The sequence below is a fragment of the Notolepis coatsorum genome (genome assembly GCF_963971535.1).
Source record: "Notolepis coatsorum genome assembly, chromosome: 12".
Taxonomy (NCBI): Eukaryota; Metazoa; Chordata; class Actinopteri; order Aulopiformes; family Paralepididae; genus Notolepis; species Notolepis coatsorum.
In genome coordinates, this window is record NC_140176.1 from 107504597 (window position 1) to 107522464 (window position 17868).

The 17868-nt window shown below is 46.7% G+C and overlaps 1 protein-coding gene across 1 annotated transcript in view; it reads right to left on the reverse strand.

The window, feature by feature from the left end:
- amacr (alpha-methylacyl-CoA racemase) overlaps nucleotides 1-17868 on the reverse strand; it is a 103815-nt gene that overhangs the window by 54369 nt on the left and 31578 nt on the right. The window contains exon 3 of the mRNA XM_084325694.1: nucleotides 11338-11498. Coding sequence (XP_084181820.1) covers nucleotides 11338-11498 — 161 coding nt within the window. The remainder of the gene's footprint in view (nucleotides 1-11337; nucleotides 11499-17868) is intronic.

A 17868-nucleotide genomic window follows, 5' to 3' on the forward strand; every position in this document is an offset into this window, starting at 1 on the left:
AACAGATACCGGTACCCAACGGTACCTTTTTTCTGTACTTTAGTCTCTAAAAATGTAATCTACCTACCTCATGTGTCCAAACTTCAAATTATTTATTATCATTATTTATTTAGAACAATTTGTTAATATATATTAGGGCTGACCCCTATTAGTCGAATAGTCGACTAATCGATCGAAAGGAGCCGTAGTCGACTGCCACCCTCTTAGTCGAATGCCAAAAAAAATAAAAAATTATTATAGTTTATTTAAAAGGAAATGTATCATTCTTTCCAAAAGAAAAGAGGCCTAGAAGCGTGGCTAACGCTAATGGCACGCATACCAGAGGTTAACTGCCTAAGAAAACAGGCACAGAGGCACTGAAAGAGGATTTCACCCATCTAATGAACACACTAGACTAGACAAATATCATGTATCCATCAGTGGACCAATTGCATGCTTTTGCAGAGGACAAGAAGCCTTCAGTTGACTCCTTCAGACATTAAGCACCCCCCACAGCCCAAATGGAATGATACAAAAATATATATAATAATTATACTTTTGTTTAAAAGAAAAAAAAAAAATGTCATAGTTGCATAAATACCGTACTTTTCGGACTATAAGCTGCAGCTTTTCCCCCCATTTTTCGACCCTGTGGCTTATATAACGGTGTGGCTAATCTATGGATTTTTACAGCTAACTGGGCGCGCTCCCTCAGCTCTGTGACCGTCAGATCAGACTCCTAAATCTGCTGCAGCAGTGCATGCCTTGCCCCTCCTCCTCCCCCTCACATAACCATGTCAACAAACCATTACGGCAAGAGTCTAGTGTATGAGCAGCTCAGGGCTCCTCTTTCAACATAACTGAAGCATTAAACAAAATGACCCAGTCAACGAACTATTCACTTTAGTTTATTTATACATGAGGCGTTGTCTAATGTTATCTAGCTGCTGATAGCTCCTGATATCAACGTCTGATATCATCAGTTTGGCACTCGATTTCGCAGGTGCTGGCTAGTGCTGGCTAGCGCTGGCTAACTAACTATCGTTATGAGAGCTAACGTTGCTACCTACTGTACCCGGCGCTGCTAACTGGCTATTGTTATGAGAGCTAATGTTGCTACCTACTGTACCCGGCGCTGCTAACTGGCTATAGTTATGAGAGCTAACGTTGCTACCTACTGTACCCGGCGCTGCTAACTGGCTATTGTTATGAGAGCTAACGTTGCTACCTACTGTACCCGGCGCTGCTAACTGGCTATAGTTATGAGAGCTAACGTTGCTACCTACTGTTCCTGGCGCTTCTAACTGGCTATCGTTATGAGAGCTAACGTTGCTACCTACTGTACCCGGCGCTGCTAACTGGCTATCGTTATGAGAGCTAATGTTGCTACCTACTGTACCTGGCGCTGCTAACTGGCTATCGTTATGAGAGCTAACGTTGCTACCTACTGTACCTGCCGCTGCTAACTGGCTATCGTTATGAGAGCTAACGTTGCTACCTACTAGGGGTGTAGCAGTACACAAAATCGACGGTTCGGTACGTACCTCGGTTTTGAAGTCACGGTTCGGTATTATTTTCGGTACAGTAAAAAAATATTGCTTTTCATTTATTTATTTATTTAACTGTATTAAACAATATAAAACGAATTGGCCATAATTTACTGAGCAAACTAATGCTTACTGCTGTAACCTACTAATACCACTTAATGTAAATCTGAAGATTATTATATAGCAGATGCCTTGGACAACTGTAGCGTGTGCTTGTTTATACAGAGCCCCTTTCAGGAGCAAGCCCTGCTTGAATACAGGGGCAGGGCTTGCTACAGTCACGAAAGGGGCTAGTTTATACAGAGCTGGTATGACTTGCTGGCTGAAATACGGACGAGAGGGAACTAGGTAGCGGGGCTCTATTACTTTTAACATGTGCTTAAACCCTGTGTTCTCGACAACGGAGTATGGTCGCAGATCTGCTGCTATAAAAACACATATGGCGTTTGTTATTGCTTTGGCCCGGTCTGAATTAATAGCGAGATGCTGCTTGAATGCCACGGGGAGCTGGGTTTGCTTCTTCGGTGTACCAGTGATATTCACATTAGGGTGATGCCGTTTCAAATGCGTGATCAAGTTTGCAATAAAGTTGAACAATGCCGGCAATGCTGAATTACAGCTCTCGTTCAGTGTAGCTGCGCGCTGCGTGGGATGAACAAACAACATCCGGTTAGTTGTGCACGTTATATTAGGGCCGGGGGGATTTAAGTTCTGCAAAAAAAGGTTCCATACCGTTGCAATCGTTCGGTGCACAGCGCATACTGTACCGGAGGACCACATTGAGGCGGTACAGTACGTATCCGCGTACCGTTACACCCCTACTACCTACTGTACCCGGCGCTGGCTAACTGGCTATCGTTATGAGAGCTAACGTTGCTACCTACTGTACCCGGTGCTGGCTAACTGGCTATCGTTCCTGTTTAAACAAAAATGTTAATAAATGGGAGCTTCCTCAAACAGCCATCTCTTTCCCGACAATCCCCTCTGTGCACGAACCCTTACATATGGTAATTAAACATTAAAACACCTGCGGCTTATAGTCCAGTGCGGCTTATATATGTACACATCATTCAATTTAGCTGCTGTGGCTTATAGTCAGGTGCGGCTTATAGTGCGAAAAGTACGGTAGTCGACTATCGGCTATTTTTCGGCCAATCAAAGTCGACTATCCAAATCCTTAGTCGGGGACAGCCCTAATATATATATAATTTGTAAAGTGTAACCACACCGTTTTCGGCTTGCCATTGCCCCGACTGCTTTGTTGTTGAATCAAGTCAAATCCTAGGTAAGCGTGTATTGTGCGTGTGAACGTGCGGCACACTTCATAGGTTTCGTTTAGCGGGAAACAAAACTTTGACATCATCGGATTTTTTTATTTTTTTATTTACAGTACCGAAATGTGGCACCGGTGGATCTAACGTGATTCGGTCGGTACCCTTAAAAGTACCGGATTCTGTACCCATACCTAGGCAAGATATATGGTTCTAGGATCGAGCTTCATTGTGGCTTGGGAGGTAAAAACAGTCTGCTAATCCGGGAGGTTGCCGGTTCGATTCCCGCTCCTCCCGGGCAGCGTGTCAACCCCTAACTGCTCCTTATGTGCAGGTCGGCACCTTGCATGGGCGCCTCTGCCGTCGGTGTGTGAATGTGTGAGTGGAAAGGGTCAAATGTGAGGAACAAATTGTAAACCACTTTGGATAAAAGCTGTTATATAAATGCCAAGTAGACAGCCAGGGACAAAGCCATTTTTGAAAGCACAAAGTTCATCACCTTCGCTCGAGATGGACTGCCATAAACAGTGTGTGTGTGTGTGTGTGTGTGTGTGTGGCAGACAGTAAAGAGCACACGATTGCATCTGAACAGAGAACTGGTCCATAAGACTGGCAGACACACAATAGCCCCTTTCATACACTTTGGTAAACTTTGTTGTTTTTAAATGTGCTCTATAAATAAAGTGGATTGGATTAATTAATTAAGTAGCCCCTTTCGTGACTGTGACGCAGCCAACACAGTGTGATTTAATTCAAGGTGGATCGCTGTTGTCGTTTGAACAACTTCAGATTTCATGGGAACTACCAATCCCCCAAATCAAGAATGTTTAAGATGAATGAAGTAAGATTTTGATTATTTGAAATATGGCCTGTGTAGACTAAACTATGCACAGAATTATGTCAGTCTACAAGGTCCGGATTCTACATGGTCCGGCAATGTAGACCTTGTAGACTCCACTACAGACCAATTATCAGTGAATGTTCATGCATTTTTAAGAAGGGCTACTTCCACAAAAAAACAAAGAACTCACCAAAACATCTCAGTAGCACCTTATCTAAATGTTCTATTTCATATATGGAGATTCATATTTATTTATGTATTGCATGCATTTCTACATTTTATTTCCTATTTTGTTTATTCATCCCAGTATCTTTCTTTCTTATGTGTGGAATTCTACAAGGCATTTACATTCACATTTACATTTAGTCATTTAGCTGACGCTTTTATCCAAAGCGACTTACAAGTTCTGTACGACAGGTCATCAGGAAGGATCCAACTCTATCAGTTGAGTAACAATATTCATCAAAGTGTTGCGTGTTACAGTGTAGGTTAGTTTATTAGGACAAGTGCATGACAGTAAGGTTAGTTAGGGTTAGATTTTTTTTATAAATTTTTTTTAATTTTATTTCAGATAATGGTTGAAGAAGTGCGTCTTTAGTCGACGGCGAAAGATTGCATGGGATTCGGCTGTCCTAACTGGGGTGGGTAGTTCATTCCACCATTGTGGGGCAAGGACTGAGAATAGGCGTGTAGGTGGTGTATATGTGTTTGAGGATGATATCCTTCAAACAGGCAATAGTGATGATATAATTTGGGCAGTGCTGAGCTGGGTTACTTTCCTCCAGTGTATTTGTCCCCCGGCCCCACCCAATGGCCCCATGCACACACACACACACACACACACACACACACACACCGAAGTAAAAATAAAAATAAAACAAAAAATTTGAAAAAAAAAATATTTAAGACAGCCCTAACTCGTAGTAAAGGTTTGTTTTGTAGATTTGTTCATTTGTTTTTCGTTTGGAATTGTGAATCCTAATGCTTGGAATTCGATGGGATCACTATAAACAACATTTGATTTTTATCTACGACTCAACTGGATTGTTTGCTGGAAAGTGCGTCTGAAAAGTTTTACCCCGATCTGATCTCGGTTCCTGGCGTTTGGGAGATCAAAAGCCAATACATAAAGTTGAACACTTTGATGGACTTACTGACGCACGTCGTAATTGATTTATGAATGAACTGGACGTGAGGATTACGCACAAGTCCACTGCCAACGCAGCCAGCGGTGAGTAGACTACTCCGTGCGTTTTTAATCTCACAGAGAAATTGTGTGCACTCAAACACTATCAGCGTGAATCATAAGTCAAATCATTATCATTAAGATCATTATTATTATTATTTTCTCGAAATGTCGGAGAAAAGGATGCGAGTCGGACTGATCCAATCCAGGATGAACACGCAGCTGAAACTGAGAGAGAGCTTTTCAGACTGATTGCCTCTCGCCATGGCAAACTATGTGCGCTAACAAGGAAGAGTAATGAAATTAAAGCATTAATGGATAATGTCCATGATGATGAAAATAAGGAAAATGTTGAAGATGGTTTGAAGACATGTAACCTAGTTGGCGGAATTTATGGAATTACATGTGTCTGTGCAATAATTTGTGTCTTATGATGAACAAGAGGCAGATCATCTTGACTGGTATGAGCCTAAACTACTGCGCTTCAAACTATTTCTAAATAGCGCGGATAAGTGGTCGAATGATGAAGATGAGTCAGAAACTCAGACACCGGTCGATGTCATTGGGAAAGCGGTGTCTAAGCAGACACTTGATGAGGAGGATGAACAGGCACTCAATGGTGACGGTGTGGATGAAGAGGTTGCGCTTACAGTCAAATCGACAATAAAGGAGGATGTGAATGAGGAGGATGTGATGTCGGGCCAGGGGACCGTGCGTCTCAGAATGGCTCAAGTTCAAATCGCTCAACCAGCTCAACCACATCCAGTGCTCTGAGGAAAGCGACAGCTGAAAGTTAAAGCTGCAGTTCTTCTGAGCCAAAAGCATGAAGTTGATATGGAAGAAGCCAAGCTCAAGGCGAGAGAGACAGGAACTGGAAAGTGAACTGGCAGCGGCTGAAGCAAGAATTCAAGTGCTGGTGGAGGGGCAGCATCACGTCTTCAGCAAGGAGGAGAAAACAACGCTAGTGGTGGGGGGAGATATCGTTACAGTATAGTACCGCGATACTTTGCGTGGCGATACTGTATCGATACAAGGACGCCAAGTATCGATATTTTATTATTTATAAAAAAAAATATATATATATAATTTTTTTATAAGGAAGTTGCATTGTTCATTTCAATACCTGTAATAGTACAGTAGTCCACGCGCACGCGTGCATTCAGTTAAGTTGGAATATGACTGTAGTACAAACAGTTCAGTTTGTCAGGTGCATGCAACACAGATTACAGTGTTGACATCCGTCTGCTTGAGAAAATACCATGTTCTGCAATAAAAATGATTGAAGTGAGATGAACAGACAGAAAACTTTATTTTATTATACGTTGACATGTTGAAGTTTTACTTTGCAGTTGAAAAAAGGTAATACATCGCAATATATAGCAGACTTAAGTATCATGATAATATGTGTTGGTGATTCCCACCCCTATACAACGCGACCTGACGTTCGCAGCGTACACGCCTACAGTGTACGACCCAATAGCTCCAAACCCTTGAACCCGCTCAACCAATGCGCACACGGGGCTACTGTCTCAGCAGCAAAGTCATGCCCACCTGACTAATGTGCGTACAGCGTAACTGTCTCAGCAAACGGGACAAAATACTAATTCATTCCTGAATACAAATTATCAATCTCCGGTCAGTGTTATGAGAAAACAACAAGACATAACGGAAATCATGGTGAAACAGTTACAGCAGTCCCTTCTTCCACCAAAAGAAATACCACTTTTTAATGGTGACCCACTCCAATACAGGTCATTTATTAAAGCTTTTGAACACGGCATTGAAGCAAAAATGGCCAATAATCAAGCCAGGCTCCATTACCTAGAGCAGTTTACAACTGGCCAACCAAAATAACTGGTTCGCAGCTGTTTAAATATGGATCCTGCAAAAGGCTATAAACAGGCCAAGGAACAACTGGAATAAACTTTGGTAATGAGATGAAGGTTACCACCTTTATACCACCATGTGAATAAAGCACTGAACTGGAATCCCATAAGAGCAGAGGATGGGGAAGCATTGCGAGCCTATGCACTATTCCTAAGAGGCTGCTGCAACACAATGCAGGACGTCCAGCATTTGGATGAGCTGGATAATGCATCCAACCTCAGAATCACTGTTTCTAAATTGCCATTCAAGCTCCGTGACAAATGGAGGTCAACTGTGTGTGGAGTTTGTGGAGAAGCAGGCTAGGATTGCATTGGAACCCATTTTTGGCGACATCATTGACCTAACCGCGTGTAGCTTATTCCCAGCGGGAGAGTGCGTCGCGTGCATCCGCGTTTTCTCTGATTGGCCATGACGCCCATGTGACCACGGCAGCACGAGAGAGCTGCAGCGCGGAAATAGGCTGTCTATTGCCTCGCGCTGCAGCATGGAAATAGGCTGTCCATTGCCATTCTCTAAGACAAACTCTAACCTTAACCAGCTCCTTAACAGCGCCTAAACTTAACCCTTCTAACCTTAACCAACTCCGAAACAATGCCTAACCTTAACCTTAACCTTAACCATGCCTAACCTTAACCTTAACCATAACCAACTCCGAAAGAATATTGCCATTCTCTAAGACAAACTCTAACATTAACCAGCTCCTTAACAGCGCCTAAACTTAACCCTTCTAACCTTAACCAACTCCGAAACAATGCCTAACCTTAACCTTAAGTTAACATGCCTAAACTTAACCGGCGAAAGAATGCACGTTTAAAAAAAAAAAAAAAAGAAGAAAATTGAAGGGATTCGAACTTGTCACCAACGGACCGCAGGACCGCAGCGCTGCCAGTTGAGCTAAGCGTCGAATGAAAAACATCTGGGATTACGGCTACACAATGCCGGAAGCTCTGCCGCTCCGCTCCGCGTGTCGCAGCCAATCAGGGAAAACGCAGAAGCACTCTGCAGCACTCTTCCTCTGGGAATAAGCAATAAGCGACCTAACCACAAACGGTAAAGGTGGCTCCAGAACAAAGCCTGCAGTGCAGACACAAAACAAAAGCCCAATCGGGCCAGAAGAGGGAGCGGTTTTGCCACCACAGTGACTTCCTTGCCTAAAGATTCTGTGATCACTGCTACCCCACACGCTAGTCAAGGCCAAAGACAGGACTCTAGCACATCAACTGCTTTTCAAAAGCCTTGTATATATTGCAAAGGAGATCATACGATGGAGGCATACGTTATTCATTCACTTTCACTTTCTCGCCCAGATTCTTCCTGCCGGTCTGGAGGATAATAAACCTTCTGGTCACAACAAGCCTGCATCTCTAACCTTTAGGCCACAGTGGATGTTCCCAAAACAAACGATGTATGAATAATGCATGTGACACATCCTCTGTCACAAGGTCACATGGGGTCTGAAGGACAAACTCAGCAGGCTGGCAGCGTTCTTGTTGCCTGGAACCACAAGGTGAACGTCCCCCTGGGTTTTGGGGCTAAAGGTCTACATATATATATATGGTGTCAATGACCAGTTTTTTTTTTATGTTATTATTATTCTTATTGTATTGTGTTGTGTGTCTTGTCACATGTGAAAGAAATACAAATATTTGAAAGAGAACAGTCAATTTCCCCTACACACCTTGTAGAAGATCATCTGACTCAAATGCAACTGAAATAAATACTCTACACCAGTGGTCACCAACCTTTTTAAGCCCAAGATCACTTTTTTTTTTTTGTGAAGGCAAGATCTACCTATTGAAGCGTTGAGAGAAAAAGACAGCCAAGATTGTACTTTAAACTAAATTACTTTTATTTGCCTGTATTCTAATTACATGCAATGCTTTGGTCCAACATTAAAACATCAAAGTAGAACTGTAATATGTACTTTCTCAGTCAGTGCTAAGTGCACTGTAATGTGCTGTAATGCTGTAAACTGTAATGTGGACTTTCTCGTATTATTAACATTGACAAACATATTTACAATTAGCATTTTATAAAGTAGAACTGTAATATGTACTTTCTCAGTCAGTGCTAAGTGCAGCATCACTTTTCACATCAAAACAAAAGTAGAACTGTAATGTGTACTTTCTCAGTCAGTGCTAAGTGCAGTCAGTGCTAAGTGCAGCATCACTTTCACATCAAAACAAAAGTAGAACTGTAATGTGTACTTTCTCAGTCAGTGCTAAGTGCAGCATCACTTTTCACATCAAAACAAAAGTAGAACTGTAATGTGGACTCTCAGGGAAAGATCTACAGGGAAAGTCTCAAAGATCGACCAGTCGATCGTGATCGACGGCTTTGTGACCACTGCTCTACACACTACACTCTCACCTGTAAATTATCTGGGCACGAATGCTCTTCTTCAGTGACACCCTGCTTCACACTTAACACAGTTACATGCATTCACACCCAGTACAACCAGTCTGGCACTGTTGACCACTAGGAGCTTCCCAGTACAACCAGTCTGACACTGTTGACCACTAGGAGCTGCCCAGTACAACCACAGTCTGATACTGTTGACCACTAGGAGCTGCCCAGTACAACCACAGTCTGACACTGTTGGCCACTAGGAGCTGCCCAGTACAACCACAGTCTGATACTGTTGACCACTAGGAGCTGTCCAGTACAACCACAGTCTGATACTGTTGACCACTAGGAGCTGCCCAGTACAACCAGTCTGACACTGTTGACCACTAGGAGCTGCCCAGTACAACCATAGTATGACACTGTTGACCACTAAGAGCTGCCCAGTACAACCACAGTCTGACACTGTTGACCACTAGGAGCTGCCCAGTACAACCACAGTCTGACACTGTTGACCACTAGGAGCTGCCCAGTACAACCAGTCTGACACTGTTGACCACTAGGAGCTGCCCAGTACAACCACAGTCTGACAATGTTGACCACTAGGAGCTGCCCAGTACAACCACAGTCTGACACTGTTGACCACTAGGAGCTGCCCAGTACAACCACAGTCTGACACTGTTGACCACTAGCAGCTGCCCAGTACAACCACTGTTGACCACTAGCAGCTGCCCAGTACAACCACAGTTGACCACTAGGAGCTGCCCAGTACAACCACAGTCTGATACTGTCGAATACCAAGAGCCATTTACAGAAGATATATGTACTTGGTCATAAACAATATCTCTAGCTCTAGAAAACAGCATTGATTTAGTCTTACTAGCATTAAGGACTCATTTGACTAATTTGATACATGCAAGTTATTATAAACATCTCTAGCCCTAGATAAATGTGTTCATGTGTAATTCACTTCCCCAGCCCAGATTGTTCCTGCCGGTCCGGGGGATCGAACCGGCAACCTTCTGGTCACAAACCAGCTTCTCTAACCTGAATGAATATGTTATTTATTCACTTTCTCGCCCAGATTCGCCCTGCCGGTAGGGAGGATCAAACAAACAAGCCTGCGTCTTGTGGATATTCCCAAAACAAATGATGTATGAATAATGCATGCGATACATCCCCTGTCACAAGGTCACATGGGGTCTGAAGGACAAACTAAGCCGGCTGGCTGTCAGGATTGGGGGGGCGGGGGGGTGTAGGACACACACGCAGACACACATAAAAAGGGGAATCTTAAAGTTACCGCAGAGGGGTAACCACTGGAATCGCTGAGTGATGCGAGAGGGTGGGGAAAACACAAGAATAAAATAAATAAAAATTAAAACTGTAGGAAACACAAAACACCAGTATAAAATAACTGAGGAAAAACACAAAGTAACCACCACTGCCTAGCAGTTGAAAACAACAAGAAAACCAACAGCACTAGTAGAGACAGAGAAAACCCTAGATATGAACTTGGGACACTCCTCTACTATTGAGGGTAAAACATGAAATGGAAAACAAGCATCCAAACACAGTCAACCAAACCTACTTAAAGGCACTGCACACCTGACACCAATCAGGTGGCAATCAAGCCCACACACCTGCCATGCCGCATGGCAATTAACTGGTGTCTGGTGATTGACGGCTCACCAGAGAAAACAAAAAAATACATCCAAAGCACCTTAGAATAAACACTTGGGGGAGTAATAGAAGAGAACAGAACATTCTTAGCAGGATAAAGTTGGGTCACTCTGCATTAAACTCGTCACTGCATCTGATTGGGAAACATCCAACTGGCAACTGTGATGGTTGCCAACAATCGGAGACAATCCATCATGTATTCTTTAGCTGTCCGGAATATACCAGACAAAGACTCCTTCTGAAAAATGCATTGGAACAACATAACATTAAGGACATGGATTTCAAGTCAATATTCGCAAGAAACACAGGAAATGAAGTTAACAAGCTGATCTTCAAGTTTCTTAAAAACACTGGTCTGAGGACAAGGATCTAAAATGAAGATTGAGTAAATGAACAGTAGGTGGCGATGATGGTTAAGATTTGCCATTTAAACACAGAAGAAGAAGAAGAAGAAGAAGAAGCAGCACACTAGAATAACCTAAAATAAAACCCACATAAACCGCGATCCATCACACACTGGCAGCGTCCTTGTTGCCTGGACCCACAAGGTGAACGTCCCCTGAGGTTTTGGGGCTAAAGGTCTACAGACTCCGTGCTCACCATGCTGGTGTCGATGACCTGTCCCTTCCCTGACGTGGTCCTCTCCAGAAGCGCCAGGACCACCCCGAGAGCGCAGGTCAGACCCCCGCCGGCGAAGTCCGCCACCAGGTTCAGAGGAGCGTAGGGCTTGTCCCCACTGCGACCCAGCTTGGATAACAGACCTGGAATAAATAACACAAGAGAGGGAGAGAGAGAGAGACTTTTACTTTTTCATTTATTTTATTTTCCCTTCAAACTAGAGCACTGAGGTCATCAAACAAACTACTTTTAGATGTCCCACGGTCTAGGCTAAAGACAAAAGGTGACAGAGCCCCTAAATTGTGGAACAGTCTTCCACTGCAGACCAGGTCTGCTCAGACCCTGGAGAGTTTTAAAGCTCAGCTGAAGACGCACCTGTTTTTATTGGTGTATTGAGGCTTAGTGAAGCCACACATCCCCGGTCGTGTCGTGTTTGTTTTTAATGTATTGTAGCTTTTGATTTTGTGTATACTGTATTTTGGATTTTTAGTATTTCTGTTTTTATATTGTTGTTAAAGCACTTTGGTGCAACTTCGGTTGGTTTTAAACGTGCTATATAGATAAAGTTGACCTTGACCTTCAACCTTTATTTAACCAGGCAGGGGAATTGAGAACAAATTCTTGTTTACCACGACGGCCCGGTGAGAGGACAGAAGGACCCGTCGCACGGTACCAGGGAAAGGGGACAACATTTTGTAATAGAAACGAGACAGATGATAATAATAAATAATTAAAACACACATCAAACCACATAAAATTACAAGGTATGTAATACATGAAGCAGAATAGTCAAATGTAGACTGGCTGACAGTTGCAGGTGTGTGTTTGTAAACAACTCTGCGATAGAGTCCTTAAAAGTAGTGAGGGGGAGTACATTTTATTGACCTCTAAACAAGCCTCATGCTCTTTAATTAAATAAAAAACATATTTTATTAAACCGCCAGTAAAAGAAAATATATAAATAACACTATTTACATTGTCCAATTTCATTTTGTAGTATTATCATCTTGTGTTACAGTCTACTGTCACTAGGGTTGGATACCGAACTCTGTACTTTTAACGGTACCGACCATTTTACATACATGTTTAGTATAATATTACTAGACAAGAGGGAGCCTTTTCCACAAATAAAATGGAAAATCTATATATTACTGCAGGGTTCCCACAGATATTGCTAAATGAAATTCAAGGACTTTCAAGTACTTTTCCAAGCACTATTTTTCATTTAAAAAGGATACAAAATGTATTGGAAAACCATCTGATCCAATATGTATGGCTTAAAACCAATTTCCGACAATTAGTTACACTTTAGATACAAAAATGCAATTTCTTCATTCAGTTATCATGGATGAACAAAACTTTCAATGAGAGTGGTTGATTTGAATTCCAATGACTTTTTAAGCACCTTGTTAAAAAATGGACTGTTTTCAAGGAATTCCAGGCCTTGCCTTTTTTTCTTCAAGAATCAAGCACTTTAAGCACTTCAAGGACCTTGTGCAAACCCTGTTACTGTCCCGTCTCTTGGGACTTTGAGAGTTTGATTATGTACTGATGATGGCCAGATAATGTTGATATATAAACATTTAAAAACATAATACATGGTCATGCGACTTATTTTGTGTGGTGTGTTAAGTAAAGTTTTATATTTATTTATTTATAAGTAAATAACTATGTTGAAATTGAAATTATGTTAAATGTTATTACAGAGAGAGTTAAGTACCAAAGAAAGGTACCGGTACCCAACCCTAACGGTCACCTTATACATACCGTATACATGCAAGGTATTTGTTTAGTATGATGACACTACATCTGGCTACTTCAAACTTACTCAAAGCAGTTAACCCTTTCACTGCCACACGACAGAAGGTTAACCCTTTACTAGGGCTGTCCCCGACTAAGGATTTGGATGGTCGACTAGGATTGGCCAAAATGTGCCGTTAGTCGACTATTGGTCGACTTAAAAAAAAAGAAAAAAGTATAATATTTGTATCATTCCATTTGGGCTGTGGGGGGTGCTTAATGTCTGAAGGAGTCGACTGAAGGCTTCTTGTCCTCTGCAAAAGCATGCAATTGGTCCACTGATGGATACATCTAGATATTTGTCTAGTCTAGTGTGTTCATTAGATGGGTGAAATCCTCTTTCAGTGCCTCTGTGCCTGTTTTCTTAGGCAGTTAGCCTCGCTGGTATGTGCGCCATTAGCGTTAGCCACGCTTCTATGCCTCTTTTCTTTTGGAAAGAATGATTAAAAAAATAAATATATATATATATTTTTTTATTATTATATTCGACTAAGAGGTTGGCCAGTCGACTACGGCTCCTTTCGACCGATTAGTCGAAAGGTCAGAGACCAGCGTGGAGCAGGTAGAGACCAGCGTGGAGCAGGTAGAGACCAGTGTGGAGCAGGTAGAGACCAGCGTGGAGCAGGTAGAGACCAGCGTGGAGCAGGTAGAGACCAGCGTGGAGCAGGTAGAGACCAGGGTGGAGCAGGTAGAGACCAGCGTGGAGCAGGTAGAGACCAGCGTGGAGCAGGTAGAGACCAGCGTGGAGCAGGTAGAGACCAGCGTGGAGCAGGTAGAGACCAGCGTGGAGCAGGTAGAGACCAGCGTGGAGCAGGTAGAGACCAGCGTGGAGCAGGTAGAGACCAGCGTGGAGCAGCTCAGAGACCAGCGTGGAGCAGGTAGAGACCAGCGTGGAGCAGGTAGAGACCAGCGTGGAGCAGGTAGAGACCAGCGTGGAGCAGGACAGAGACCAGCGTGGAGCAGGTAGAGACCAGCGTGGAGCAGGTAGAGACCAGCGTGGAGCAGGTAGAGACCAGCGTGGAGCAGGTAGAGACCAGCGTGGAGCAGGTAGAGACCAGCGTGGAGCAGGACAGAGACCAGCGTGGAGCAGGTAGAGACCAGCGTGGAGCAGGTAGAGACCAGCGTGGAGCAGGTAGAGACCAGCGTGGAGCAGGTAGAGACCAGTGTGGAGCAGGTAGAGACCAGCGTGGAGCAGGTAGAGACCAGCGTGGAGCAGGTAGAGACCAGCGTGGAGCAGGACAGAGACCAGGGTGGAGCAGGTAGAGACCAGTGTGGAGCAGGTAGAGACCAGTGTGGAGCAGGTAGAGACCAGCGTGGAGCAGGTAGAGACCAGCGTGGAGCAGGTAGAGACCAGCGTGGAGCAGGTAGAGACCAGGGTGGAGCAGGTAGAGACCAGTGTGGAGCAGGTAGAGACCAGCGTGGAGCAGGTAGAGACCAGTGTGGAGCAGGTAGAGACCAGTGTGTAGCAGGTAGAGACCAGCGTGGAGCAGGTAGAGACCAGCGTGGAGCAGGTAGAGACCAGCGTGGAGCAGGACAGAGACCAGCGTAGAGCAGGTAGAGACCAGCGTGGAGCAGGTAGAGACCAGTGTGGAGCAGGTAGAGACCAGTGTGTAGCAGGTAGAGACCAGCGTGGAGCAGGTAGAGACCAGCGTGGAGCAGGTAGAGACCAGCGTGGAGCAGGACAGAGACCAGCGTAGAGCAGGTAGAGACCAGCGTGGAGCAGGTAGAGACCAGCGTGGAGCAGGTAGAGACCAGCGTGGAGCAGGTAGAGACCAGCGTGGAGCAGGTAGAGACCAGTGTGGAGCAGGTAGAGACCAGCGTGGAGCAGGACAGAGACCAGCGTGGAGCAGGTAGAGACCAGCGTGGAGCAGGTAGAGACCAGCGTGGAGCAGGTAGAGACCAGCGTGGAGCAGGACAGAGACCAGCGTGGAGCAGGTAGAGACCAGGGTGGAGCAGGTAGAGACCAGGGTGGAGCAGGTAGAGACCAGCGTGGAGCAGGTAGAGACCAGCGTGGAGCAGGTAGAGACCACCGTGGAGCAGGTAGAGACCAGCGTGGAGCAGGTAGAGACCAGCGTGGAGCAGGACAGAGACCAGCGTGGAGCAGGTAGAGACCAGGGTGGAGCAGGTAGAGACCAGCGTGGAGCAGGTAGAGACCAGTGTGGAGCAGGTAGAGACCAGCGTGGAGCAGGTAGAGACCAGCGTGGAGCAGGTAGAGACCAGTGTGGAGCAGGTAGAGACCAGCGTGGAGCAGGTAGAGACCAGTGTGGAGCAGGTAGAGACCAGCGTGGAGCAGGTAGAGACCAGCGTGGAGCAGGTAGAGACCAGCGTGGAGCAGGTAGAGACCAGCGTGGAGCAGGTAGAGACCAGTGTGGAGCAGGTAGAGACCAGTGTGGAGCAGGACAGAGACCAGTGTGGAGCAGGTAGAGACCAGCGTGGAGCAGGTAGAGACCAGCGTGGAGCAGGTAGAGACCAGTGTGGAGCAGGACAGAGACCACTGTGGAGCAGGACAGAGACCAGTGTGGAGCAGGTAGAGACCAGCGTGGAGAAGGTAGAGACCAGGGTGGAGCAGGTAGAGACCAGCGTGGAGCAGGTAGAGACCAGCGTGGAGCAGGTAGAGACCAGCGTGGAGAAGGTAGAGACCAGGGTGGAGCAGGTAGAGACCAGCGTGGAGCAGGTAGAGACCAGCGTGGAGCAGGTAGAGACCAGTGTGGAGCAGGACAGAGACCAGCGTGGAGCAGGTAGAGACCAGCGTGGAGCAGGTAGAGACCAGTGTGGAGCAGGACAGAGACCAGCGTGGAGCAGGTAGAGACCAGCGTGGAGCAGGTAGAGACCAGCGTGGAGCAGGTAGAGACCAGCGTGGAGCAGGTAGAGACCAGGGTGGAGCAGGTAGAGACCAGTGTGGAGCAGGTAGAGACCAGCGTGGAGCAGGTAGAGACCAGTGTGGAGCAGGTAGAGACCAGCGTGGAGCAGGTAGAGACCAGCGTGGAGCAGGTAGAGACCAGCGTGGAGCAGGTAGAGACCAGCGTGGAGCAGGTAGAGACCAGCGTGGAGCAGGACAGAGACCAGCGTGGAGCAGGTAGAGACCAGCGTGGAGCAGGACAGAGACCAGCGTGGAGCAGGTAGAGACCAGCGTGGAGCAGGTAGAGACCAGCGTGGAGCAGGACAGAGACCAGCGTGGAGCAGGTAGAGACCAGTGTGGAGCAGGTAGAGACCAGCGTGGAGCAGGTAGAGACCAGCGTGGAGCAGGTAGAGACCAGCGTGGAGCAGGACAGAGACCAGTGTGGAGCAGGTAGAGACCAGTGTGGAGCAGGTAGAGACCAGGGTGGAGCAGGTAGAGACCAGCGTGGAGCAGGTAGAGACCAGCATGGAGCAGGTAGAGACCAGCGTGGAGCAGGACAGAGACCAGCGTGGAGCAGGTAGAGACCAGCGTGGAGCAGGTAGAGACCAGCGTGGAGCAGGTAGAGACCAGCGTGGAGCAGGTAGAGACCAGCGTGGAGCAGGTAGAGACCAGCGTGGAGCAGGTAGAGACCAGCGTGGAGCAGGTAGAGACCAGCGTGGAGCAGGTAGAGACCAGCGTGGAGCAGGACAGAGACCAGTGTGGAGCAGGTAGAGACCAGCGTGGAGCAGGTAGAGACCAGCGTGGAGCAGGTAGAGACCAGCGTGGAGCAGGACAGAGACCAGCGTGGAGCAGGTAGAGACCAGCGTGGAGCAGGTAGAGACCAGCGTGGAGCAGGTAGAGACCAGCGTGGAGCAGGACAGAGACCAGCGTGGAGCAGGTAGAGACCAGCGTGGAGCAGGTAGAGACCAGCGTGGAGCAGGTAGAGACCAGCGTGGAGCAGGTAGAGACCAGTGTGGAGCAGGTAGAGACCAGCGTGGAGCAGGTAGAGACCAGCGTGGAGCAGGTAGAGACCAGCGTGGAGCAGGTAGAGACCAGTGTGGAGCAGGTAGAGACCAGCGTGGAGCAGGTAGAGACCAGCGTGGAGCAGGTAGAGACCAGCGTGGAGCAGGTAGAGACCAGCGTGGAGCAGCAGGACAGAGACCAGCGTGGAGCAGGTAGAGACCAGCGTGGAGCAGGTAGAGACCAGCGTGGAGCAGGTAGAGACCAGCGTGGAGCAGGACAGAGACCAGCGTGGAGCAGGTAGAGACCAGGGTGGAGCAGGTAGAGACCAGCGTGGAGCAGGTAGAGACCAGCGTGGAGCAGGTAGAGACCAGCGTGGAGCAGGTAGAGACCAGCGTGGAGCAGGTAGAGACCAGCGTGGAGCAGGTAGAGACCAGCGTGGAGCAGGTAGAGACCAGCGTGGAGCAGGTAGAGACCAGCGTGGAGCAGGTAGAGACCAGGGTGGAGCAGGTAGAGACCAGCGTGGAGGAGGTAGAGACCAGCGTGGAGCAGGTAGAGACCAGCGTGGAGCAGGACAGAGACCAGCGTGGAGCAGGTAGAGACCAGCGTGGAGCAGGTAGAGACCAGCGTGGAGCAGGTAGAGACCAGCGTGGAGCAGGTAGAGACCAGTGTGGAGCAGGTAGAGACCAGCGTGGAGCAGGTAGAGACCAGCGTGGAGCAGGTAGAGACCAGCGTGGAGCAGGTAGAGACCAGCGTGGAGCAGGTAGAGACCAGCGTGGAGCAGGTAGAGACCAGCGTGGAGCAGGTAGAGACCAGCGTGGAGCAGGTAGAGACCAGCGTGGAGCAGGACAGAGACCAGCGTGGAGCAGGTAGAG